Here is a 26,873-nt window from a genome sequence, read left to right as displayed (position 1 = left end):
GTCTCTCTGGCAGGGGTGGCGGCCTTCAGCCTGAGGGGCTGTTTTGCACATTCACACTGCAGGGGTGGGGCGAGGGGAGCTGCTCTCCCTTTCAAGCAGTTCTACTGTCACAAACATCACGGCACCAATCACCACAACCTTGTCACGTGCACTAGAGGGGGCAGGGCCACGGGGGACAGGCCAGGGGACGGAGATCCCCTGCATCCCGCTGACAGTCCCCAGTCCCAGCCCACAGATGGAGATGATGCCGAGGGGACAGGGCCCACGCCTCCCTCCACATCTACGCATCTAGCAGAACACAGGGAGCAGGGCCAGGAGCGGGACGAGGGCACCCAGGAGCAGCCGGGGGGCTGGGGGGAGTCCTGCCGCCGCCGCCCTGCCCGGCAGGTCCTGAGTCCTCTCGTATAGGTGCAGTTTGTCTTTGTTGGAGTGGAGCATCTTGACGTCCTCCAAGGCATAGTAGGCGGCCAGCGTGAAGTTCACGTCACCTGTGGTGAGGAGGTCGAAGACGCAGGCCTGGTAGTACAGGTCCTCCACTGGCAGCTTCTCCTTGCACTTGGCCACGGCCGTCTCATACGGGAAGGTCTCGGGGGCCGTGGGTGCAGGGCTGGCGGCTGCCGGCCTGCGGGCACCGGGGCCCTCAGTGTTGGCGTGGAAGGCCTGGAAGTCAATCTGCTGGTTGAGGGGGCAGCCCCGCAGGCAGAGGTAGAGGCCCTGGCTGTCCCAGTCCTCCACGGCGTTGACCACCTCCTCCGGCATGCGCACGGCAAAGGTCAGGTAGCGGCCCACCTGGCGGACCACGATGGTGGTGCCGATGTACTTGGCCTGGATCTCCACGTGCTGGCCTGACACCTTCTCTGTGATCTTCAGGCTGTTGGCCCCGTGCTTGTCCCCACCATTCTTAGAGCCATCCACGAAGGCGCCCGGGAGCTCGTCCATCTCAGCCTGGTACACCTTCTGGTCCACGCACTCCTGGAAGTTCTTGAAGATGATGGTGAGCTGCCAGGGAAGAGGAGAGTGGGTGAGGCACATGGGACGAGGCCCAGCTCCACGGTTAGGAGGGCACGGAGGATCCCCCAGGGGTGCCCCAGACACTCCCTTCCTGGGTGGGACAGATGCCTTAGTTCACCCGTCACCTCACTCTTTAAACCAACTTGGCCTTCTTACTTTAACAAGTGACTTAGAAAAACGATACGCTGCTACCCTGAGTAGAAAACCAGCTCTGCCACTGTACAGGGAAGTGAACCATAGGAATAAAAGCATAGATAATTAAAAGGTCAATAGCCCAGTGTGCTAGGCTGCAGAATGGTGCCTAAGGAGAACACACCCTAATCCCTGTAACCTGGGCATGTTCCCTTAGATGGCAAAAGGGACTCTGTAGCTGATTGGGTAAAGGACACTGAGATGAAGATTACCTGGGTGGGCCCTAACTGGAATCACAAGTGTCTTTACAAGAAAAAGGCAGAGGGAGATTTGACTAAGACAGAGGAGGTGATGTGACCACACACCAAGGGATGCTGGCAACCCTCCACAGCTGCAAATGGCAATGAATGCTTTCTCCCACGGAGCCTCCAGTAGGATCAGCCCTGCTCTACCTTGATTTTTTTCTCTGGGAGACACATTCTCAACTTCTGGCTTCCACATTATACAACATTTCTGTTGGTTTCAACTGCTCAGTTTCTGCTCATTTGCTACAGTGCGACAGGAACTGGTCTGCAAGCATCGCCTTGGATGAGGACAGTGGTGCTGGAGCACAATGCCTGCCAAAGGACCCAAGCAAATGCCTGAACGTTACAGCAGGGGGAATGGAGGAAACTGATGCTCTAATAACGAACAGGGCAAAATCCATGTGAGCAGGCAGAGGCCACGGTCCCAAGGCTGCTGAAAGGGGTCCCCAAACCAGGACATGGAGGACGTACCAGTCGAAACGCGCAGCCCAGGCTGGCAGCTCTTTCCTCCCTAACCTTAACTTAGTGGGCTATCTGGGTTGGAAACAGAGAAACAACCCCCCCCACCCACCTCTTCCTCTCCTCCCCCAGGTGCCAGCTGTTTTGCCATGAAAGCTCTGGGTGCCTTGTCCCCCCGGACCAAGGGGAGCTGGAACCCGGACTCCCAGCCTGAAGCCAGGAAGGGACGTGGGGTGAAGGGAGCAAGGTGGCACCCAGGCCTTTTGGGACCTCCATCTGCTGCACTGCCCTCTTCTCAGCCTGGCAACCAGCCCCAACCCCTCCCAGAGGAGAGGGTCCGGCCAGCTGGCTCCCAAAGCAGCCCACCTGCACCCAGACTCAAGGGCTCCAAACAAGGGGCAGCTGCTGCCGCCACGCGCAGCCACTCTCTGTCTGGGCACGGGGCGGGGGCATGAGGACTGCCTGGCTGGCTTTCCGGGTAGAGGGCAGTGCTGCCAAGGGCTTTCTGGCCTCACAGCAGATGTGTGATGAGGGCACAGCCTAAGGCGCCGGAAACCAACAAGGAGTGAGAAGCTGCTCTGATGGGGAAGGGAAGGCGGGGAAGCCACAGCAGAACCTCGGCTCAGCCAGGAGGGTCGCAGACAGGCAGAAGGTCCCGGGGGCCAGCCAGGGAAGCAGCAAAAGGCCATCCTGTCTGACCCAGGGCCACAGCCTCAGCAGCAGAGGCTAAGAGGAGGCCTGGAAAGGAGGGGGCACAGAGCCTTCTAGGTAATGCAAGCCCATGGGGTGCTGAGAGCCCCTGGAGGTGGCCCCAGCTGTGTTGCTGTGGCTTGGTGTATTCCCCATATTGGCATAAAGCTTTGGGGTGATGAGGTGGGGAGTGCTGGTAGCCTGAGGGGTGTGGGACCACCAGAAGAAGAGAGAGACCCTAGGCCAAAGCTTCTGAAGAAGGAAAATCCTGTCCTTTCACGCTGTTCATCAGAAAGGCAAGGCTGGGAGGAGCTGAGCCAGGGGCAGGTCGCTGGAGGACTTTAAAAGAAACGGCAGTCTTGGCGTGAGCCCGTTCATGGCCGGCACAAGGCACTGTCCGTTCTGTGCCTGATGGAGACGCGCAGCGCCGGGGCTCTGCGGGAGGATGGAGGCCAGCACTGGGAGGACCCCACGCGCACAGCTGCCTGAGCACCGGACTTGATTTCCTCATCCCCTCCCCGGAGGGGTCCCAGCCTGGCCCCAGGACATGGCACACTCTCGGTTTGCCCTGGGATGCCAAAGGTGGCTGCAGCCTCTCCATCCAGCAGGGAGCCCTAAGCCTTGAACCTGATGCAATTGCTGCGACTCTACCACTCCTGACCTCTGGAAATGGCAACGCCAGACGGTTCAAGCTCCTACTTCTTCCTTCTTTCCACCCACTGGCCGGCCCACCTCAGTGTGGAGGCGCCTGGGGGGCCGGAGGTGGGCCAGCCAGGGTGGTCTGGGCCGTGGGTGGTCCTGCCATGGGGGGAGGATGGGGCACTCTGGTGTCCCTGCCTGGTGCGTGGGGCCACACAGACACTGGAGGTGGGGGGTGGGGGTCCTGCTTTCCAAGTGCCATCAGTCTCCCTGGAACAGGAAAGGCTGGTTTCGCTCTAACTGACATCTCTCGCGGAGACAGCCTCCTGGAAGGCTGACAGGCTGCCTGACTCTTCTTGGCACTGGTGCCAGGGACTCAACCACAAGTAACAGCATGAAGGGGGCCTGTCGAAAGCCGGCGGCTCGCTGCCAACACAGCCGCGGGCGGGCAGCCGCTCCTGCCTCTGCCGCTCCTTCTGCAGGGGCCCTGGCCCTTTCCACTGCGCCGGGCACGAGGCAGAGCCCTGGCTGCAGCAGCTACTATTTATGGAGCACCACTTCCATGCCAGGCCCAGTACAAGGGGCTGGGGGGACACAAGGGAGAGGATCCCCGTGCTCCAGGGGGTCACAGGCTGAGCACCTGAATCATGCCAAAGGAAGGACTGGCGAGTGTGATGGGGAAAACTAACCAGTGCGGAAAGGAAGGGGAAGGCACAGGACTTGAGTTCCTGTCCTCTCCTGAGTCTCAGTTTGTCTGTAAAATGGGTGCTAGCGGCACAGCTAGGGAGATGGAGCAGGGGGCTGGGCACAGAAGGCTGTCCCACGGGGGTAAGAAACTGGCTAAAACGTCCACGTGGAAAACACGAGATTTGATCGTCCACAAGAACAGAGGGATTGTCTGATTGGCTGAAACTGCCCGTATCATGAGAAACAAGTGATGCCCAAGGGTCTGGGGCCAGCTTCATGCACACGCAGCATCCCAGGAAGCTTCTGCACAAGAAGGCCAATCTCATGGCTGCAGGGTCAGGCTAGGCAGAGGCTGGACACAATGTGGGAAGCCCAAGGAGAGGCCTTCAAGGGCAGGTGGGTGGGGGGACCTGGCTAGCTGAGTTGGGAAAGGGGAGTGGGTTCCAGCAGGCGCGGAGGTCTCTGTTGCTGGTGGTTGAGGTGGCCAAAAAGCCCAGAGGTCTCATATCTAGAAGATGACAGTCCCGTGCCTTCCCCTGCTCCCTGTGGACACCAGGCTGCTCTCCCACACTGTCTCCTTTAGACACCGACTCCTCTGTTCCCCAATCTGTGCTATAGCGGGAGCTTGGTGTACAGCCTCCCCTGTTCTCTGGACAGAGCCGAGGCTCCCAGTGGCCTTCAGCATCCTGCTGCCTCAGCCCCCCTCACCAGCTCCCCTTTGCTGGTCTCTGTTCGTCACATGTCTGGGAGGGAGGGCAATACCTAGCTCAGAGGCTGGCACAGATGCAGCCTCTGGTGGTTGCTGCCTCAATGAGTGAAGAGACACACCCAAGTAACGGAGGCCTGAAAGACAGTGGGGGCAGCCCCCCAACGTTCTCACCGGGGGAACACACTACCTCAACCTCCAGCAGAGAGCAGCCCACTGCGATCAAAGGTGGCCCTCGGTTGCAGCAGAAATGGGCTGGGTTGGTGAAGCTCGGCTTCCTACCTTCTGGAAACCTCCAGGCTGGGACAGGAAGGAATGTTCTGCCTTCGCTGCTGGGGCAGTTCTGCTGTCCACAGTGCCCAGAATCGAACCAGGATTAGAACCCAGCCCCCTGCTCCACTGACCTCTTTCCAGCTGTGCTGCTACCACCCGTTTTACAGACTCAGGAGAGGACAGGAACTCGCATCTGCACCTTCCCCTTCCTTTCCCTGCTGGTTAGTTTCCCCATAGCACGTGCCAGTCTGTCCCTTGGCATGATGCGTTTGAAAAACGTGGATCAAGTGAATGAATGAGTGGTCCACTGCCATTTAGGTTGTGGATACTACCGCCACACTCAAGGTCCCACTGTGCCTCCACTGACAGCCAGGGATGGTGTCCTGAGCCCAGGCGCACCGCCCCAGCCTGCAGGTTCCTGCTCCACCCTGTCACACCACCTCCACCCATAATGGGGACAGCAGCCCCGCCTCCCTGCGCACAAACCACACATCCTCTCCGGTGTGTGGCTTGGCTTGGTTGTCACATTTGCTGGGGTCTGGAGGAGCAAGCCACTGGGGGGTCCGTATCCCTCTCACATCCTCAGACCTCCCTGTGTGTCCCGCCCGCCCTTGGGAGCCTGCAGGATGGGACAGAGAGGCCAGGTCCCCTCCGAAGCGGGCTGGTGCCCGGATTTAGAAGCTACAGCCTCAGGCTCCCGGTGTCTGTTTCTCTTGGCTCTCAGGAGGGTGGGTGGTGGGGAGGTGGCTGGGTCCTTGGTGCAGGCCCCTGAGTCTGCAGAGGGCCAGGAGGGCACAGTGGGGGGTGGACTGGCTGCAGGTCTCCTCCATTAGGCGTCGCTGCCTGGGGCCCAGGGCCTGCTTGTTTCCCACCCAGAAAGAGACCCCCTGGAGGCAGGCAAGGGCCACCGGAGCAGAGGGAAGTGGCAAGGATGGAGCATTTCCCTGGCGGCCAGATCACCTCGCTGTCCTCTGGGTGTGGAGGGCTGGGAAGGAACAGAAACGCCCTTGTGGCGAGTCTGGCACTGCCTGCCATGTGGCCTTCCAACTGGCTCTTCCTAGGAAAACAGACCCACTGCTGGAAACCCCAGGGGGCAGTGGAGGGCCAGGCACTGGGGAGGGCGGACGTGTCCCTATCGCCTAAACTGGGAGCCAGCAGCTTCCTTCCTGGTCTCGAGGCCTTGCCCTCTGGCTAAGTCTGAATATGAAGTCACAGGACATCCTCTCCAAAAGTGGGTAGGGGAGGGAGAGGCTGGGGTGGACAAGAGTGTCCATTTGCATGGGCCCATGGCTGTGTGGCTGCCTCTGGCTGTGGCCCCAGATCAGGATCTGAGTCCTGCTGCCCACATGCTGAGGCCTCCTTGGGTTGGAAAACCAGCAGCCCTCAGTGGTCTCATGGGGCGGCTGAGAATATGCCAGGTTCTGGAGTCACCTGGGCTGGGGGCAGATGCTAGCACACATCCCAGCTGACTGTGCACTTGGGGTGGGAAGGTTACTTTGCCTCCTAGAGCGCCTGGCTCCCCATCTGTGAAATGGAGCTATGCCAGCCAAGCGAGGCTGGCCCGGGGAAGGACGGAGGAGACTGAGACCTCCAGCCCTTAGGATGCTCCTGTGTCCCCACTCTGCCCCACCTTCCCCCATCCCCAGGCACCCGAGGCCCTCTCAGCCACTCAGTGTCCACGCAGGGCAGAGACAAAGCGCAGGGTTGTGCCCCACAGTCGCCCCTCCCCCTTACCTTGCTGGTGGCAGTGGCAGCCGAGCCGGGCAGCACAGGCGTGTTGGTGACCTGCACGTTCAGATAATTATTGTCGATGAGTGGCCAGGCGCCCTGCACCTTGCAGGTCTGGAAGCGGTCTGTGAAAGTCCTGAGGTGCGGGTCCCCGAAGAGGCCGCAGTGCGTGTAGTTGGGGGCAGCCGCGTGCTTGTGAAAGCTCTTCTCGTAATGGCAGATCTCGGGGCTGTCCGAGCGCTCCTGGCTGTCTCCGGCCGGCGGGAGCGTGCGCAGGCGTGGCTGCGAGGTGGGGCCATCCCTGGAGCAGTTGTGCTGGCTCATGAGGTCCTCTATGCCATGGACAGCCGAGTGGTAGGCCAGGTCACCCCGGCAGGTGCGGGCCGTCCGCCGCGTGCACAGGGCGTAGGTGCGCAGGGCTGCGCAGAACTCGGGGGTGTCGTCCGCGGTTGGGGCGTGGCTGCCCGATGTGGCGCTCCAGAACTCAGAGTTGCACTTCAGGATCTTGCACGGGGAGGCGGCTGAGGAGAAAGGAAGGGACGCACCGTCAGCGTGCAGTCTGGCAACCCCAGCCTCTGCGGGGTGGGGCAGACACCCATCACAGGAGGTCGCATCATCTACGGCGGAGCCACCCATGCCAACACAGAGGGTGAACAATTTCCGGTAGATGATAAGAAAGGAGTCCTTCTACCCAGCCCATAGTGACCCCACCTGGCCAGGCATGCAGAGGCCCCTCCCATGGTGCCAGCCTGCTAGGGAGTGGTCACTGTTTGGGGGCAGCAGGACTTTGGGAGCTGACAGGCCATCCTGGAACCTTTGATACCTATATACACTTTCATGACCATCCCCAAGAATTCTGGCTAGCAACAGGAATCTGTCAGGGAATTGGCCCTGCTATTAAATGTGTCCCCAGTCCTGACACTGTATGACCTTGTACAACTGACTTCCCACCTCTGTGCCTTGTTATACTCATCTGTAAGATGGGATGATGAGCATGAAGTGATTTTATCATGTGTAAAGGACTTCGTCTGGCCCCAGCATTCGTAGTCAAAGATCAGTGAATGTTGCCTGCGATGGGTGCTCTATGGGCTCTGGTCACAGCGGAGCTGGCGTCCCTAACGGTCCCCCCAGCCCCATCCTTCTCGGTGCTGCTCAGAGAAGCAAGCTGAGAAGCAACCTATAGTAGTAACCGTGGACCCCCCACAAGATTTGAGACCTTAGTGACAATTACCCAAAATGACCGTGCCTAAGAACCACGGCTTCAACACACCTAATCTCCTGGACACACAGGATCTGCCCTTTTCTCGCCTTCTAGATTCTTCTGCACAGCTCAGGGTGACCACAAGTGGCCAGGCACACACACCTGCAGTATGACAGAAGTTTCTATATAGGTTCAGGAGAAAGGGGCCAGCAGACCAGCTGGGAGGCTCAGCCTCTGGAGTCATAACCCCGTGCTGGGGTGGTCTCTCCAGTGGGTAAAGGAGGCCTCAGCCCTCCTCTCTGGGCCACTAACTTGGCTTGAGGCCTTAGAAAAGTCAGTTTGTGGGCCAGGTGCAGTGGCTCACACCTGTAGTCCCAGCACTTAGGGAGGCTGAGGTGGGTGGATCATGAGATCAGGAGTTCAAGACCAGCCTCACCAAAATGGTGAAACTCCGTCTCTGCTAAAAATATAAAAAGTAAGGTGGGTGCGGTGGCACAAGCCTGTAATCCCAACTACTCAGGAGGCTGAGGCAGAGAATTGTTTAAACCCAGGAGGTGGAGGTTGCAGTGAGCAGTTTGTGCCACTGCATTCCAGCCTGGGTGACCGAGCAAGACTCCTTCTCAAAAAAGAAATAATTCAGTTTGTGTCTCTGGTGCTGGTTTTATCTATAAAATTGAGTGGCACGTAAAAACCAAGAACAGATGTTATTTGAGGGCAGACTAACGTGAGCACACGAGTGCCTACCCATCCCAGCAGTCCTGTGCAAACCCAGCTCGTGCTGTGCAGCCCTGGACTGGGTGATCTCTGCCACCTCTGCAGGTGGGTGGGCACCATTCTACTGGGGCATAAACCACCTTCCCAGTTCACAGACCCAAGCAGGGCAAGTCAGTATCCATCCTGAAATTAGCGCTCTCCCCCTCATGTGACCTGTGTTTGCCATACTGCCAGTAACAAGGTCATTTCAGGTGATACCTAAGTGAACACTTGTCTTTTAATTTGAAAAGTCATATATTTATTTAAATTGCATTAAGAAAAAAAATTGCTGGGTGTGGTAGCTCATGCCTGTAATCCCAGCACTTAGGGAGGCCAAGGTGGGCGGATCATGTGGGGTCAGGAATTTGAGACCAGCCTGGCCAACATGGCAAAACCCTGTCTCTACCAAAAATACAAAAATTAGCTGGGTGTGGTGGCACGTGCCTGTAATCCCAGCTACTTCAGAGGCTGAGGCACAAGAATTGCTTGAACCTGGGAGGTGGAGGTTGCAGTGAGCTGACACGGTGCCACTATACTCCAGCCTGGGAGACAAAGAGAGACTCCATCTCCAAAAGAAAAAAAGATGGAAGAGCCACAGATTTTCCACTAGCTTTATCATTTATTGAAGAAGTATGCTGACTTAAAGGGTCAGGTTAGGTACAAGTCAGGTGGTACCTGCTTGATATGGTTTGGCTGTGTCGCCACCCAAATCTCACCTTGAATTTTAATAACTCCCACTCATCAAGGGTGGGGAGAGGCAGAGAGAACCGAGTCAGGAGGCTATTTCCCCCACACTGTTCTCATGGTAGTCAGTCAGTCTCACGACACCTGATGGTTTCCTAAGTGGGAGTTCCCCTGCACACTTTCTTGCCTGCCGCCATGTACGACGTGCCTTTGCTTCTCCTTTGCCTTCTACCATGATCGTTAGGCCTCGCCAGCCCTATGGAACTGTGACTCCATTAAACCTCTTTCCTTTATAAATTACCTAGTCTTAGGTATGTCTTTATCAGCAGTGTGAGAACAGATTAATCCACCATGATAAAGGCATGCTATGGCAGACATGTGGGGGCAGTGGTGAGACCCCCCCCGTGTAGTCATCTTCCCACACAGGTGTGCTCCTGAGGACAAGTCTCCCTCCCAACGCAGCGAGAAGATTCTCTTGACCTGCTGCCTTCATGTCGCCCTAACCTATACAAGGGCCTAACCTACCTGCAGGCTTTGAAATGTCAGTGTGATCTGTGAGTGAAGAGGTCGCACCCTGCCGCCCTGATGAAGCCACTACAGGAGGTGAGTGGGGGCGTGTATGGGGAGGGACGCTACACAGAACAGGCATTTGGAGGGACCCAGCGTACAGGAACTGACTGGTACCACAGCCTGCACACAATGCTTGTCCCAGCAGCCTCATTAATTCCAAGAGCCGGGTGTGCTGACCTGCCATTCTGCCTCCTCAGAATCATGCAGATGTGGGCATCAGAGAAAATCATCTAGAAGGGACACAGGTCTCCTGCCCTTTTTTTTTTTTTTTAAGATGGAGCCTCATTGTGTCGTCAGGCTGGAGTGCAATGGCACAATCTCGGCTCACTGCAACCTCTGACTTCCTGGTTCAAGAGATTCTCCTGCCTTAGCCTCCTGAGTAGCTGGGATTACAGGCATGTGCCACCACACCCAGCTAATTCTTTTTTATTTTTAGTAGAGACGGGGTTTCACCACATTGGCCAGGATGGTGTTGATCTCCTGACCTCATGATCTGCCTGCCTCAGCCTCCCAAAGTGTGGGATTACTGGCGTGAGCCACTGTGCCTGGTCCAGGTCTCCTGTTAATTGGTGGCGACACTCAGGCTCTGGTTCACCTCCGGCCCTCACTGTGACTAAGGTAGAGAAAGGACACTGCCTCTCCCTTTATAGCAGGCCCCACTGCAACACAAGCAGGGGCTGTGCTGGGCTCTGGCTCTCTGCCAGAACCGAACTGGAAAAGAACCTAGGAGAGCAGGGACCGTGAAGTCCCAGCTGGCTGGCCCTGTCCCAGGCCCAGTGCTGCAGGCGGTACAGGCCTCCTCTCTCTGTGTCCTCCTGGTAGACGGCCATCCCCAGCTCTCAGGGGAAGGCTGGGCTCTGCTGGGCTGACTTCTCACCCAAGTCTCACTTAGAGGAAGGAACCGGAGCAGGACACGAATCCAGACCACGGGACCTGTGAGCTCATGCCCACGGCAGCTGCACACCACGCAACCTCATGAGCGCCTTCCCGACTCCCTCCACCACGGTGGGCACCGTGCTGCCCCCAGCCAGGCGGCCTGTGGGCTGGTGCCAGGTGTGGCTCTACCCTCCAAATGGACAGCTCCACAGGCTCCGAGACCGGCTTGGTGATCGGAGCTGCTACCTCCACAGCCTTCAAAACTGTTCTCAGGGCAGCGCCCAGCTATGGAACTCGGGGACGTGGGGAGTTCCCGACAGAAATCCCACCCAGCTTCCCTGGAAGGGGGTCCTTCACATGCTCTAGGGCTGTGGAGTGGGATCTGGTAGCCCCGGATGAGGCTGTACTGGGTGGTCTGGGACCCGGCTTGGCAGGCTACAGGGGGCCTGGGGTTTTGCATTTTACCACATTCCCAGGATAGGCCGACGCTGCTGGTCCCTGGCCCATTTTGACTAGCGAGGCTTCAGAGTTGGTTCACTTTCTTTTCAGCAATCACAAGGGGTCTGATGGAGCCTGGCCGGGCAGGAGTGTGTGAAGGGGACATTTCCCCAGGATGGGGAGGGGGCTGCTGGCAAAGGTTCAGAGAAGGGGGCTGCAGGCAAGGGGTGGGAGAGGCAGGCAGCCCGCTGGAGTAAACAGCAGGGATGTGGCCTTAGCCCTGATGCAGAGCTGCCAAGAAGCACCTGAGACAAGGCCCTGGCACTTGTCCCTTCCACATGGGAACCTCCTCTTTCCCCTCCTCCTCCCAGAGCCAAGACCACCCGTCGCCCAGCAGGCGGAGCTGTCTGCCTGACACAGATGGTGGCAGAGGTCACTCTCTGGAGCCCGTGCACCTAGGAGCCAGGGTCTCTGTCTCCTCCACTACTCCCTCTAAGTTCCACCAGCCCCAGCTCTGGGTAGGCTGAGGGCCAGCACAGGCCCTCAGGGAAGGTGTCTGGTTCAAATCCCACTTGGTCCCCGTAGCTGTGGGAATGTGACAGCCTCAGTTTCCTCAACGGTCAAGTAGAGACCACGTCCACCTTAAAGGGTTGCTTAGGATATGAGGAGATGTACATGGCGGGCCTGAAGCCCCAGGGGCATCCAACAGACCAGGTCCCCCAAAAAGGCCACAGTGGGGTCAGTGCTCACAGCTCTGGAAGGTCACTGGAGGGAGCTCCAGCCAGGCGTGGCATCGCTCCTCCTCCCCTCTTCCTTGGGTACGCTCTGCTGGCACTCACAGGGCACAGTGGATCCCGCCTGGATCCAGGTCCCCCAACTCTGGGCAGTTCCTTCTATCCACTGAGTGCCCAGGCTCAGTCCACAGTCATGACTGTCAAGGGGGCCATGCTTCCTATGGGTACCCGGTGGCTTCACTCATCCCCAGGGAGGGTGCTATGGACGGAACTTTGTCCCTCTAGACGTGTAGGCTGAAGTCCTAACCCTTTATGGGATGCCAATTGGGAGGTAATGAGGTGAGATGAGGTCGGAGCCCCCCTATGGGGTTGGTGCCCTTCAAATAAAGACACTTGGGCCAGGTGTGGTGGCTCATGCCTGTAATCCCAGCACTTTGGGAGGCCAAGGCGGGAGGATCACAAGGAGTTCAAGACTAGCCTGACCAACATGGTGAAACCCCGTCTCTACTGAAGTAACAAAAAAATCAGCCAGGCATGATGGCGCATGCTTGTAATTCCAGCTTCTCAGGAGGCTTAAGCAGGAGAATTGCTTGAACCTGGGAGGTAGAGGTTGTAACCAGCCAAGATCGCACCACTGCACTCCAGCCTGGGCAACAGAGGGAGATGACTCCTCAAAAATAAATAAATAAAAAATAAAGACACCTGGAGAACGCTAAGCACTCTCTCTCTCTCTCCCTCCTCCTGAGAGGCAGGAGGAGGCCCCTCCCTTTAGAACCGAACCACGCTGGCACTGGGTCTAGGACCTCCCACCTCCAGAACTCTAAGAACAGAAATGTCTGTTGTTTAAGCCTCCTAGACTGGGGTATTTTGTTATGGTGGCCGAGCCAGAGAGACAGTCATGGAGGGAAACTTGCCTGCCTCCCTCTTCTATGTCCTGCACCTCCCAAGTCCCCTTTGGAGAAGCTGCCAGTATCAGTGGAGACATTTGTTTGGCCAGATTGACTCAACTTCACCGATCCCTTCTTCCCATTTCCTGACAAGAACGTGTTTTTGCCCAGGGATTGCCCAGGCCTGGGGTGGTCCCCTTGGCTCTTCAGAGGGAGATCGGTGGGTGGGGGGGTGGCACACCGAGTTCTCGTACCTCTGCTGGGAGACCCGTGTACCCCCACAGCCCTTGTGGCCCAGTCTCCACGTCCTTGCTCCTGACAGAGCACTTGGTTTCCTGCTTGTCACGGCCCCTTCCTTCCCTAGGTTTTCACGGCATGCTAAAATGCCTCTTCTGCTGAGACATTTTCTGGGAGAAGATTCAGTCAGAAACTCTGGGTCCTGAAGCACAATTTCAACGAGTGTGCCTTTGTCCTTGTTAATGACCCTGGATTCTGTATGAAAAAGAAAAATAAGGATACTTGCAATTCCCCACCCAGAGAGAACCGGGGAGAGTTCCGTGTTGGGTGACAGGTTACAGATATTCTCATGGGGCAGTGCCCGTGGGAGGGTCTCACGGCAGCAGTGGGCCTTACTGTGGTGGGCAGAACGCCGAGATCAGCTCCAGCTCCGCCACTCCAGGGCTGTGTGACTGTGGGGAGATTCACTGACCTTTCTGAGCTCTAGAGACGCATGGGTGCCTCACCACAGGGGTGTTAAGGGGACTACAGGCTCTGATGTGCACCAAGCCTGGAGACTGGGGAAGGAAGCTCTGTGACAGCCAGTTCTGTGTCAACTTTGTTCTGTTTAATCACAATTTCTGGGAGAGGCTGAGCTTCACTAGCAGCTAATGTGTACTGAGCATTTACTGCGCGCTAGACATTTATTTACATGTGTCTCCTTCAGCCCTTAAAACAGACCCAGGACTGACGTGTTATCCTCATTCAACAGACAGGGAAACCGAGGCCTACAGGCATTGAATAGCACCCCCCAGGTACCCTGAAGGGGACAAGACCCAAAGCACAGTCCCAGCCCCCAAGCTGCACTCATGCGGATTTCCACACACTCCACACCAGGCAACGCTTAATGCTGCGGGCCCCAGAGGTGAACACAGGCAAGAGTTCTGCCTTTGAGGGGCTCCCTGGGGAAGAGGCTGTGTGCCCAGGACTGCACAGGGAGATGGGACGGGTACAAGAGCTGGGCCTCCCCTCAAAAAACAAAACATGATCAAGACAATCCCCTGTGCAGGTGACACATCGCTTTCCTGTTGGCTCCTGGATACTGCCCTGATTAGAAGGCAGGAAATTGTTGTTTTTTTTTTTTTTGAGATGGACTTTCACTCTGTTGCCCAGGCTGGGTGCAGTGGCACAAGCTTGGCTCACTGCAACCTCCACCTTCCAGGTTCAACCAATTCTCCTATCTCAGCCTCTGGAGTAGCTGGGATTACAGGTGTGCACCACCATGCCCGGCTAATTTTTTAAATGTATTTTTAGTAGACAGGGTTTCACCGTATTTGCCAGGCTGGTCTCAAACTCCTGACCTTCTGATCCACCTGCCTGAGCCTCCCAAAGTGCTGGGATTACAGGTGTGAGTCACTGCACCTGGCAAGGGCAGAAATTTTTATCTTCATTTTGCCAATGCAAACATGGAGGCTTCAGGCTGGAGTGGGCCTGGGTCATACAATGGAAGGGCTGGGGTTGAGATGGGCAGGGCTTGGAGCTGTTTCTATGCTTTTCAAAACGCCTTTGCCACATGTCCCTCCCTCAGAACACCAGCTGAGACTGACCCCACTCCCCGAAGGCCCAAAAGCACAATGTGGGTCTCCCATGCAGCCATGGACCCATCTGGTCTCAGGGTAGCAACCACCTGCCTCATCAATTCCTGCCCTCCCTGCATAAGGCCTGTGTGGCGCCCACCAGGGGCAGGGGCTGCTGCCAACAGACTCATCGTGACTTCTGGGGTTTCCAGGTGCCCCAAGTCTCAGGGAACTTGGATCCAGCTCTGCAGATCTTCCTGCCTCTTTCCAAAGCTCCCGGCAGGGGAATGACTTGGAAAGGCCACCGACAGTGACCAGCTGGGACCAGAAGAAAGGGTGCCTGTTCCCCTCTGCCATCTCTCCATGTGGAAAGGCGGCTCTCTGGGAACCATGGGTCCCAGAAATGATGCGTGTGGGGCCTCATTTCCCATGCGAGGGGCTTGATGCCAGGGCTGGGCAGTCCCCACAGGTGGTGATGGGAGTGAGGGGCTCTGACCTCCATGGCCATCCAATCACCCTGCCTTCACTGCACTAAATCACCAACTGCAGCACCCCCACCAGAGGTCAGGGACCTGAATGTAACCTGGCCCGGCATCAAAAGCAACAGCCGCGGCGTCACCTGCTGAAGAGATCTCGGAGGGACTGATTTTTATGTGCTGTATCTTTACAAAAAGTGAGGCCCCAATTCCAGGCAATAAACCTTAGACTTTTCTGATGCGAATGTCCAAGGAAAGAAGGAAGGAGAGGAAAGTTTGAGTTGAAACACAGATCTTACAGCGACTCCGGCAAGCGGAAGAGGAAACCTGCTTTTCAGAGCAAGCCATGGTGAATAAAGAGCCAGCACTCCGCAGGGTGTGAGCTGAGCATACCAGCCAGGTACTGCGTCCAGAAAGCGGCCCCTTCTAGCTCTGGAGCCGCCTTCTGATGGATCCAGGGCAGCCAAGATGCACAGAACCAGGGACTGAAAAACCTAAGACGTTTCCTGAGCTTCCATTTCTACCCCAGCCGCTGAGTGTGCCCTGGGCAGAAGCCACCCCGCCCGCCCCACTGTGGCTCCTTGTTAACCCTTGAAACCTGGGCTCAGCCTCAGAGACACAGACAGAGCTTTCTGCCTCTTACAAGCGTATTACGTGGCATCGTGTACATTGCATGGTTTGTTTTGACCCAGGATACGCAGCAGGAAATCTCCCACCTCGGTGTCCCAGGGACTTCCCCTGGCCCTTGTCTACAGTCACACAGAAAAGGCCGAAGTAGAGTGGCCTTGTGGATCGAGGATGGCCCCTCAGTTCTCTGCACCACCTTACAGTTCCTCCTGCTGCTCCTCTATCTGGCTCTCACTGGACTGTGTGTCACCAATCTGCCCTTACACAGCTCAAGTTCCTCTAGGAGGTGGCTGCTGAGAGGCCTCCTCCCCAACCTGCATGTGAATCTCTGAGGGTTGGGGACCCCCATCTTCGTCCTGGTGTCCACACTCCATACCCAAAGCCTATCAGGAGATTTATTTATTTTTTGAGATAGAGTTGCTCTGTTGCCCAGGCTCTGTTGCAGTGGTGCGATCTCAGCTCACTGCAACCTCCACCTCCTAGGTTCAAGCAATTCTCCTGCCTCAGCCTCCCAAGTAGGTGGGATTACAGGTGTGTACCACCATACCCAGCTAATTTTTTGTATGTTTGTAGATAAGGGGTTTCCATGTTGCCCAGGCTGGTCTCGAACTCCTGAGCTCAGGCAATCCACCCACCTCAGCCTCCCAGAGTGCTGGGATTACAGGCATGAGCCACCGTGCCTGGCCCCCTATCAGAGATTTGATGCCTTTTAAAACTCCCACCCAGGACCCCGGGCCTGTGCCTGGGGGATGTAATTGTCCCACATCCCACACAAACGTGTGTAGGTGACATTTCACTCTTTTGGGGAGGTGGGCTCCAGACTGCCTTCCTCATGGACTGAGATAAGGTAGAGAGAAAGAAAAAAAAAAAATCACAGCCACCCAGCACATCTGACTTCGTTCTTCTCCTTTCAATAGCAACCTCGCAGCTCTGAGAATCGGAAATACAGGGCAGGGTGCTCAGAGCACCAGCTGCACCAAGGCAGGCAGGAGGAAAATATTTATGCACCAATGAGGCACTAGCTGCTTTCAGAGACCTCCTCTGAACTGTTAATCAAGCCCAATCTTCCAGAATAATAGCCTGATTATAACCGCCCTGTTTGCATAACAAAGACACCCAATAAGACTGATTTTGCCGTGCACAAAGGGGTGTGAAGGCTTGACTCTGAGAAAGGAGTCCTAGGAATGCAGTGAGCCTCTGCAGAGCCTGAACCCACGAATAAAGACAATGCAATTTGCCACCAAGAAAAGCTCAACAGACCAATAAATTACCCGCGTGCAAAGGGATTAGATCAGGTTTCAGTTACCGTATGGGAGGGGTGGGGTGAGCCGGAGAGTTCGGAAAGACCTGCCCTGTCTTAAAGGGGTAAGGCTCATTTTGACTACAAGCCCGAGGGTCAAGCTGTTTTTATCCAACTCTGTGGACTGTGTGGGAACTGCCTGAGTTCAGTTACTTGCTCCAAGTTCTGGACCCTTCCATGTGCCGGGCACTTCGATGAATGCTGTTTCTGGAACAAACCCCAGTTAATCTCTGTGCTCAAGGTAGGGTCAACCACATAAACTTCTCGAATATAAAGCAAACATGTTATGTTTTATCTGAACACTTAACAGCAACAAAGGTTTAAGAATGGAAGTACAGGCTGGGCACAGCGGTTTACACCTGAAATTCCAGGACTTTGGGAGGCTGAGGCGGGCAGATCACAAGGTTAGGAGTTCGAGACCAGCCTGACCAACATGGTGAAACTCCGTCTCTACTAAAAATACAAACATTAGCCAGGCGTGGTGGCGAGTGCCTGAGCTACTAGGGAGGCTGAGGTGGGAATGCTAGAACCCAGGAGGCAGAGGTTTGCAATGAGCCAATATTGTGCTACTGCACTCCAGCCTGGGCAACAGAGTGAGACCCTGTCCCCACCTCACCCGCGCCCCCCGCAAAAAAAAAAAAAAAAAAGGAAATATGAGAGGGTATTGGGGAAGTAGCATTTCAACGAGGTCCTGAATTTGACAGGTGACGTAGGGCAAAGATCCGAAAACAGGGGCCTCCAGAACAATGGAGCTTGGCAGGAAGGGACATGCTGGCTGGTCCAAGTGTAGCCATGAGTTTGGGGCCAGACATGGAAACCTAGAGTGCCATCTGTGCCCATTAGGAAACAAATGCTGCTCAGCTTCAAACCACTGCTCTGCAGTGAAGGGACTTTGCAAACTCAATTTCTTTCGTCACTGAGTTCCCTGTTCAATTTCTCCATGAGGGGTCAGTAGATGGAGAAGGGAAGGTGGGAGGCAGGGACAGGTTACCTGCTGTCCCCAAGGCTGTTCCTCCCACCACTGCCCAGCATCGGCCCTCCTCCAAGCTTGCCTTCCTTCCGCCTCTCTGGCTGCAGGAGTGGAAGCTGCCTCCGCCTCTCTGAGAGTCTCAGGGGTCTCTCTCTGCGCTATCAGACTTCCCATGCCCGTAACGATGCCTACACGAAGTTCCTTCTGCGGAAACACCCAGAGTGGGTTTTGTTTTTCTGACTGGACCCCGACACACCAGCCTAAGTCTTTCTGCCTTTTTCCAGTGGATGGTGGGGAAACACAAAGCATTTTCAGTGAGCACCCAGGGCATGATCAGAACACTATTTTAGAAAGCAGTGTAACTGAGGAGGCGATGGCTTCCATTAGGATGCAGGCTGGCGGAGGGAAGGGACGGAGAGCAGCTTAAAAGAGAATCACTGCCAGTGCCTGTGGAGACTGTTGCCTTGAAGCCTCAGACCGCCCCTGTCCCCTTCCTCACTGTCCACCTGGCCTGAACGGCGGATGCTGATGCCCTTCTTAGCAACATGCCACGTCCCTGTTCAAAGGAGGCGGAGGAAGGAGCACTGAGCAGCGGGGCCGGCCAGCTCACAGCCAATAAGACTCACGCTGCCACCCCTCTCCTGTCCCTTGTGCCTCAGCATTGGATGTTACAGGGGACAGGCACAGACGGACCTACCACCAACACGTGGCAAACTCTGGCCAGAGCAGTGTTCGGGAGTCTCCTTGAGCTGAGATGCTGAGGCTGCCTGTTTGTGTCACTCCTGCGGGAATGTCACTCTATCACCCTGGCGTAAACATCCAGGTGTTCAGCATCAGATGCCGAAAGGAACACACCCAGGTGAGCCATCGGGTTTTTCACCAGGTGCAGCAGACCCTACCTTGCTTAACCTACAAGCCGCCAGAATGTGTCACTTCTTCTAAAAGGCGTTCGTCCCTGAGTCCAGCCCAAGAATGTCTCAGGGAACCCGGGACTCCAATGCGGCTCCCACCCTTTGAATCCACTGGAAATTTTCTAGGAGGTTTTCTCTAGAAACTGGCTGAAGGAGAAAGAGGAAGCTTCTGGGATAACCTCTGTTGACTGTGGGGGTGGGGAGTCAGTTGGGGCGCTGGGGTCGTGGAGGGGTAACTCACAGCCACGTGAGCATGGGCAGTGGCTGAAAGCCACTCAAAGAGCTCAGGCAGGAGTTACTGCCCCCGCGTCACACCCCGCCGGGGCTGCTCTGCTCCAGCCTCACTCATGCCAAGTCGCTGCATGAAACCACACCGCCTGCCAAGGGAAAGGGCACACCTCAGCTTTCCAGACTGCCCTCCCACCTCCCAGTTCCTCCTGGGGCCACGTGGAGGCAGACCACGAGCAAGTGGGATGGTGCAAGAGTGTGGTGTTCACCTTCTGGCCCAAGGCCACCAACAGCTTCAGGGAGGGGCTGACTGCTTCTCTAGGCAAGAGGGGCCCTCCGCCGGCAAGGACTGCACACAGAATTCCACGCCAGCACCATTCTCTCAGGGCAGAGGATAAGCTACTCCGAATTCCACAAGAAAGGTGGTTGGTTACAGGCAAAGACCTAACTTTCCAGATGCAAATGATGTTTAAGGGGACCACTCTGGTCCTCCAGCTTTGAGGCATAACCCCTTTTCCTGAATCTAGGGCTGGCGCTGCCTCTAGTGACCCTGGGCTCCTCTGCTTAGCCTGCGGGTCAAGACGCCTTTGAAGTGGCCTTTCCCCCAAATGCTGCCAGCAGGGAGGCCTTCCTCCTTCACCTTCTTTGTGGGGGAAGGTAAATGCAGGCAAACTGGGCTCGCACCTGGCCTGCGTACACATGGGTGTGGGTCTGTGTTCATGAGGCATTTCTTAGCACAGGAGCAATAATGGGCTTCCTTCGGCGGGGACCTAGGTGCTGAGGCATCACTGCAATCGGTGTCTGGGTATTCTGCCGGCCAGAGTGAAACGGTGCACGAAATGAGCAAATAAGCAAAACCCAACAGACATAAATCTGACTTGGGAAAACTGGCACAATGACAACACTGCCAACTTGTCTTCCTGACCTGTGGCCGGGTGGCATCGCCCTCTCTGGAAGGCTAAGCCACGGTGAGCAAGAGGCAGAGGGCCTTTGGGAGGAGGCAAAAATGCTAGATCCTTGACAAATGTATATCCTCACCATATTGCCAGAGTCTATTTCTTGTCTCCCACCCCATGTCTTCTATACCATACAGCACAGAGTCCAATACACAACATGGCAAAGTTTTTTTTTTTTTTTTTTTGAGGAGTCTTGCTCTTTTGCCCAGGATGTACTGCAGTGGCACGATATTGGCTCACTGCAACCTCTGCCTCCTGAGTAGCTGGGATTACAGGCACACGCCACAATGCCGGGATAATTCTTTTGTATTTTTAGTAGAGATGGAGTCTCACCATATTGGCCAGGCTGGTCTTAAACTCCTGACCTCAAGTGATCTGCCTGTCTTGGCCTCCTAAGGTGCTGAGATTACAGGCGTGAGCCACCACACCTCACACTACACAGCAAATTTAATGACCGTATTTATCCAAAATCTGCGCACGGGAAAAGGGCAGGAGTCTGGGTTCTCCTTCTGGCTTCTGGCTCTGCCATGTAACTAGCTGTGTGTGCAATGTCAGGAAAACCTCTCTGGCCCTCTGTTTCCTCATCAGTGAAATGGGAATGACGACTCTCATGGGGATGTACCTAAGGCATTTGGCAGAACACAGGCTGTGGCCACACATTCAACACAAGAGCTTTTAAGATTCTTATTCTCCTTCAAATGATCCCATTTTGGAGAGAATATAAAGGTATTATATCTTGAAAGATGTTTGTGGGATGTTCATTAGTGATGGTTGTCTGTGGGAGGTTGGATTCTGGGTTATTTTTATTTTATTACTTATCCCTTTCAGCCTTCAGAGTCAAAAATGAGTACTGTTTTTATAACCAGAAAAAAATTATTTTGGAAAAAAACTTGAGTATCTGGAAAAAAGAAAAAAAAATCCTGTGGTCTTTGCCCATTGAGCAAAACCCAAAACAAACAGAAACACATACAAAAAAACCCCTAGGGCCCTGTGGTTCCCAGGACCATTTGGGTGTGCTTGGGTGGGGGGAGAAAAGAAAGGCATATAGGAACAGAAATGGGGTTCCTGCTTTCATCAATGGAACTGGTGCTTTACAAGAGGAAATAACACAAGCCCATGAAGCACCAAGCCCAGGAGGTAGCTGAGTTGTCAGCACCCAAGGTAACAGGTGCCCCCAGCATCGGGGGTCTACACTGGACCCCTGCAGATGGCACCGAGCTTGGAGTGGTGAAACTGGGCAGTGCCTGGAGCAATGCCTTAGAGTGAACAGGTGTGGTGGGGTGGTGTATGGGGAGTCGAGGGGGGAGGAAAGGGGTGACCCGGGGCTTGGGGACGTGTGGGAAGCCTTGGAAATGAGCTTGGGAAGTCAAAGTCCCTCCTTTCTGATGCTCCAAAGCAGGCCATAAGCAGCCATGAGCTCCTGGGCAGGAGTTTCAGAGTGATTCATTTGGCACCATGGTGAGGACAGGGGGAGGCAGGCAGGCCCTAAGACTGTCCACTGTTGCAATGGCAGCAAGGTGACAGAGGAACAGGCAGGATGAGGAGGAGGAAGGACCCTTGGCCTCAGGTGATTAGACCACATAGAGAGACACACTTCAAAACCAGCACTTTGCAGATCTGGACAGGGGAGTCCCTAACAGACATGGGCGAGGTGCGAGTCCAGGGGCCAGGGGAGGATAAACTAGGGTTCTGTCTAACCGTCCTGGTACGCCAGGGGCTGAGGATGGTTCTCAGGACATAGAGTTTCCAGTTTTTAAACTACGAAAGTCCTGGGCAAACTGGGTCAAGCTGGATACCCTAGAAGAAATACCACCTTCAATTTAAGGCTGGCTGAATTTTTGCCAAGCAGCAAAACAGCACGGCCCCTAACTGCTACTCAACCAAAACCTGAAGTCGGGGTTCTTTGTCCAGCTCTCACATTCACTGGTGAAATGTCCAGCCTTGTGTATTTCACCAAAGACAAGATCTCTAGCAGGAACTACACTTCCCCAACATGTAAACTGGTCCCCACCTTCAGCCCGTATCTCCCCTCTTCTCCATCTCAGAGTGGCCTTACCTGTGGCCACAGATCCTCTCCCCAGCTCCCATCCTCTGAGCGCTGGGGTGACCACAGGCAATTTCTCCAACTTTGCAGAGAGGTTTCCTGTCTTCAAATCACACCACCAGAGATCCTTTCCCTTTCTCCTCAATTCACCGTCAGGGCCTAGGGGCCAGCCCTCCGTAGACTGTGATGTGTGTGTTCTCCCTGGGAGCCAGCGCTCTGTTCTGCAGATGCCTTCACACACTGGTTACCAGCTGGCTAGTTCCTACCACTGAACATCACCTCCAAATTCACATTTTCAAACTTAACCCCAATGTGATGGTATGAGGAGGAGGAATTTGGGAAGTGATCAGATCACACGGGTAGAGCTTTCGAGAATGGGATTATAAAAGAGACCCCACTGAGTGCCCTGTGAGGACAGAGTTGTAAGGCACCACTGACAAACCAGACATTGAATCTGCCAACACCTACTACTCTTGGACTTCTCAGCCTTCAAACGTCTGCATGTATAAGCCACCCACTTATGGTATTTTGTTACGGGAGCCCAAACAAACGAAGATGCTCTCCCCTTGGGACACGAAGTCCTACTGGGAGAGCAACAGTGTTGTAAGCAGGCTGATCTGCTGATGCATTTATGTCTTGGTTTGTTTTTGAGATGGAGTTTCGCTCTGCTGCCCAGGCTGGAGTGCAGTGGCACGATCTCTGCTCACTGCGACTTCTGCCTCCTGGGTTCAAGTGATTCACCAGCCTCAGCCTCCCGAGTAGCCGGGATTACAGGCTTCCACCACCACGCCCGGCTACTTTTTGCATTTTAGTAGACCTCGCCTGGCCGATGCATTTTTGAATAGCAGCTCTGATAGAAATAGTCTCATTCCTATAGCAACACAGATGTCTGCCTGGACACTGCAGAGGGCCTTGGTCTCCCGAAACCTTAGTTACCCACCAAGGACTAACATTTCGAAAACAGCTGCAGTTTAAAAGTGTAAGAGGGAAGAAAGAAGGAACGAGGAAAGGCTGGAGTGCTACAGTTCTCGCAACAGCGATCCTCAAACTTGAGCGTGCGTCAGAGTTCTCTGGAGAACCTGCTAGAACACACACTGCAGGGCCCCAGCTCCAGAGTATCTGCTTCCATAGGTCCGTGGTGGGACCAGAACTTGCATTTCTAACAGGTTCCTAAAGAAGGCTGATGCTGCTGGTCCACGGACCACTCTTTTAGAGAACCACTGTGCTGGAGTACAGGACTCATACACGGTGAACAGCAAGCATGGTGACATGTCCAAAATATGTGCCTGGACGGATGTCTCTTAAAAACTTGTATGAAAAAGTCACAATGGCTTCAAAGTTTAAAAAGCCATCTGTTGCTGGGTTCAGTGGCTCATGCCTGTAATCCCAGCACTCCGGGAGGTAGAGGTGGGTGGGTCAGACCAGTCTGGCCGATAGGGTGAAACCCTGTCTCTCCTAAAAATACAAAAATTAGCTGGGTGTGGTGGCGCATGCCTGTAATCCCAGCTATTCAGGAGGCTGAGGCAGAATTGCTTGAACCCTGGAGGTGGAGGTTGCAGTGAGCTGAGATCGTGACACTGCACTCCAGCCTGAGCGACGAGTGACTTTGTCTCTAAACAAAACCAAACCACAAAAACCATCTATTAGCTGTGATTTGAGTAGGATGCTGTTTGTGGAGTGCTCTCCTAAGCATCCTTTCTGGCCTCCCTTCCTAAGTAGACATGGCCACTGTCTGCCTGTGCTGCCCCCAAAGAATCATCTGAGCAGACACCCTTGCAGTCCGCATGACAGTGGAGAGGCCCTGTCTCTTCACCAGGCTGTGGTCTGCCTGAGGGGTTTGGTTAGAAGGCTCCAAAAGTTGTGACTGAGTCAGGAACACAGTAGGCTGGCCATCCACAGTGAGTCAGTAAATACAAACACTCGAAACACACAAACACTCTCAGTGTAGCCGAGGTGAAGGCATCTTTCTCCACATAACTATGTCCAATCTAATTTGCACTCCTATGGGCTTACTCCTGGCAGCCACTCAAGCTGACCAGCACAGAACAAACCAAGGCTTTCACGCAGCTGCCCAGCCAGTCTCCACCTGTCTTCAAGGGAGAGGCGAGTGTGTCTGGGTGCCTTGCACTTGCCGGGTCTTTCTTTATTTCTCTAACTCTCACCTTGCTCTCCATCAGACCTGCACGTTTTCTGACTGTATTCCTAAGTGGCCCCTCTCCTGGTCAGTGGGTCAAAGAATGAGATGGTCTCTGTGCTGGAAATCACCCATTTCATCCCTTACTTAAGAAACTGTCTTTTGAGCCACGTTTCTAGAGCACACAAGTTTTGGAGCCCCCAGTTTATTTGGTTTTGGGATGCTGGAAGCTGTTTTCAGTCGGGTGGGCAATTTTGACAAAATGCAGCTGTCAAGCCCCAAATGAGAAGAAATATGAGCCAGCTGGTATGACAGGCAAGCAGCTATCAGTTCTGTTGGCCAGGTTTTAGTTACCAGCCTCGAAGCCAAAAAGAAATGGGTTTCTTGGAAACAAAAATGATGGAATTTGGGCTGCGAATTATATAACCTACCAGTGTTGCTCAGCTTATGCCGGGATGCTTTAACAACAAATTTTTAAGATGGAGAAATAAATCGAGAAACAATAAAAACACTACCACTTGGGGCCTGCAGCCTCCTACCTCTGGGAACTTCTGCCAGGCCTTCCTTTCCTCTCCAGCCCCAAAAGTTAACAAGTGCTGCAGCTTTAAGAGCGTGAAGGTGTTGTTTTAAGGGCCTCTAAGCCCCCCTTCTCAATTTCAGCTTTGAGCTGAGATCACATCCCCCACACCAGCCAAGGGACAAAAGCCATTTATCAACCCATCTGATAAAACTTCCAATGGGCTGGATCTTTATCTAGACCAAACCAAGAGGAACACAAATTGCAAACTCCTGCTTTTCCGAAAGGGGGACTTCTTTTTTCAAGAAGAGGGTGATTTTTATTTTTATTTTGAATTCTTGGGAGGAAACCAAATTGGCCTGTTCAGCTGGACTCTTGAGGTGGAGAAACTGCCTCTTAAACTTGCTGGGGTTGGGGAGAGGGCACCCTGCTGTCTGACCCCTGTGGAGATGTTGATATTCCAAGCTGAGTACTTTTGGGGTATACCAAGACCCCTCCCCGACACTTCGTCCTTAGCCAGGCCTCATGGAAACCAGGTCTGGAAAGCAGATTGAGGATCTCTCACCCTCCTGGGGTGCAGTGGTAAGCCGGACGCACAAGGCTGAGCTGGCGCTGGAGGCCAGGAGCAGGGCTGGGGCTAGAGGGTAAACTGATCCCTCGCTCCATACTGTTTGCTGTCTGCGTGGTCCGCCCACTGGGAGCCCCAACACGCAGCCAGGCCGAGCCAGACCTGCCCAGTTTTGCCAGTTCCTTGAAACCCAGTTAGCTGAAGAGCAAACAAAACAACCCAATCCGACTTTCAACTCAAGTCCTTTCTTGCAAAGTTCAGGGGTGCGCGGGGGCTGTGGCTCCGCGCCCGGCTGTGGAGCGAAATAAGCTGAAATTTTTTCAGAAAGACACCTCTGAACCCGCAAGCGCAATGGAAAGGGCTGGGAGATGCCGCCTTGCGTCGGGGGGCCGTTTGGCCCGTGACATTGTGTTTATTTGTATTTTTAGCAAGAAAAAAAATGGGTATAAAGTGTTTAACTGGCATTTTCAGGCTGTGAGCAGCATATGGCAAAAATGAAATAAAGTTTTATGAAACATCATAAAGAAAACAGGCCGGGGATTTAAGTTGCGTGCCTCCCCCCTCCCCCCTCCCCCCGAAAGGGAAAAAAAAAAAGTAAAGAAACTGGAGCGTTTGGGAAGGAACAAATGCTTCTCTGTGGAGCTGGTCGCCCTTCCCCCAACAAAAACAAGAGGTCCGGGCTCGGAGGAATTTGAAAGCAGCGATCTGCCAAAAACATTGTGAAAAACTATGGGGGATTCATTGGAAACAGATGGGCTTTTTCAGCTTTAATTCTAAAATTCTCTCCCGTTCTGACACAATAAAAACAAACAGGGGGCGACGCAGAAAGTTATCAAACAGGAACACCAGCTTATTGGAGCCGGGTCCGTGGGTGTCCCTGCGTGGCCAAGCGCGTGGAAGCGGGACAAGGTCTCCGGGGAGGGGGCGGTCGGGAACTCGGCTGGGACCTCAGGGGCACCCCTGGCTCCACCTCTAGGCACCCGGCAGGTTTGCAAACTGCTGGGCGAGGAGCTGGAGAAAGTATCCCAGCACCGAGGGCGTGCCTCCCCTTCTCCCCTCGAACGAGCCCCTAGGAGGCGCATTCCTAGCACCCCCTTTCTCGGTAAAAGTGGAGTGAGGCATCCCCGGCCCCTGCGCCCTCCCCACCCGTCTCCTTCTCACGGCAGCTCGGGCGGGATGCCCCCTCCAGGGCCCCAAAGGCATCCACTGGACCCTCAACGGGGTGCGGGAGAAACAAAGACTAGTGGAAATGAGAGGCGGGGTCCGGAGGAAGTCCAGGGAACTTGAGGCCGGACTCGCTCGCGCACGTCTGGCCCAGCATTGAGGGGCGACCCAGGGACCCAGCCCAGCGCACGCCCGGGCCCGCAGCGCCTTACCTGCGGGGAAGCTGCAGAGGAGGAAGGCGAGGGTCGGCCAGAATCCCAGGGCTGAACGTCCTGCCCCTCTCCCCATACCCATCCATCCAGCTCGGCCTGTTACCACTAGCCTCTCCCTGGAAGAAGAGTTCAGAAAGAAAGGAGAAGAAAATAAATCACGCTGTAGAAAAACGGCAGCCTCGCTCCGCCGGCGGGAGCAG

General features: G+C 54.9%; 1 protein-coding gene across 1 annotated transcript; it reads right to left on the bottom strand.

Annotated features, from left to right (window-relative positions):
* RGMA (repulsive guidance molecule BMP co-receptor a) lies at nucleotides 1-26,873 on the bottom strand. The gene is made up of 3 exons (XM_012438733.2): nucleotides 26,674-26,873; nucleotides 6,637-7,151; nucleotides 1-999 (listed from the first exon to the last, which is right to left on the bottom strand). The coding sequence occupies exons 1-3, from the start codon at nucleotides 26,753-26,755 to the stop codon at nucleotides 289-291; spliced, it is 1,308 nt and encodes a 435-aa protein (XP_012294156.2). The 5' UTR covers nucleotides 26,756-26,873; the 3' UTR covers nucleotides 1-288.

The sequence above is a fragment of the Aotus nancymaae genome, unplaced genomic scaffold (assembly GCF_030222135.1).
Source record: "Aotus nancymaae isolate 86718 unplaced genomic scaffold, 86718_ANA_hifiasm-v0.15.2.pri h1tg000014l, whole genome shotgun sequence".
NCBI classification, from domain to species: Eukaryota; Metazoa; Chordata; class Mammalia; order Primates; family Aotidae; genus Aotus; species Aotus nancymaae.
The sequence above is the reverse complement of the archived record's forward strand: the minus strand, read 5'-3'. Positions and strand labels throughout refer to the sequence as shown.

Bases quoted from the DNA above. Each gene is read 5' to 3' on its own strand.
- RGMA (XM_012438733.2), bottom strand. From the start codon at position 26,755: ATGGGTATGGGGAGAGGGGCAGGACGTTCAGCCCTGGGATTCTGGCCG. The intron at 7,152-26,673 runs GTAAGGCGCTGC...CTTTCTCCTCAG, and splicing joins CCTCTGCAGCTTCCCCGCAG to CCGCCTCCCCGTGCAAGATC. The intron at 1,000-6,636 runs GTAAGGGGGAGG...CTTCCCTGGCAG, and splicing joins CTGCCACTGCCACCAGCAAG to CTCACCATCATCTTCAAGAA.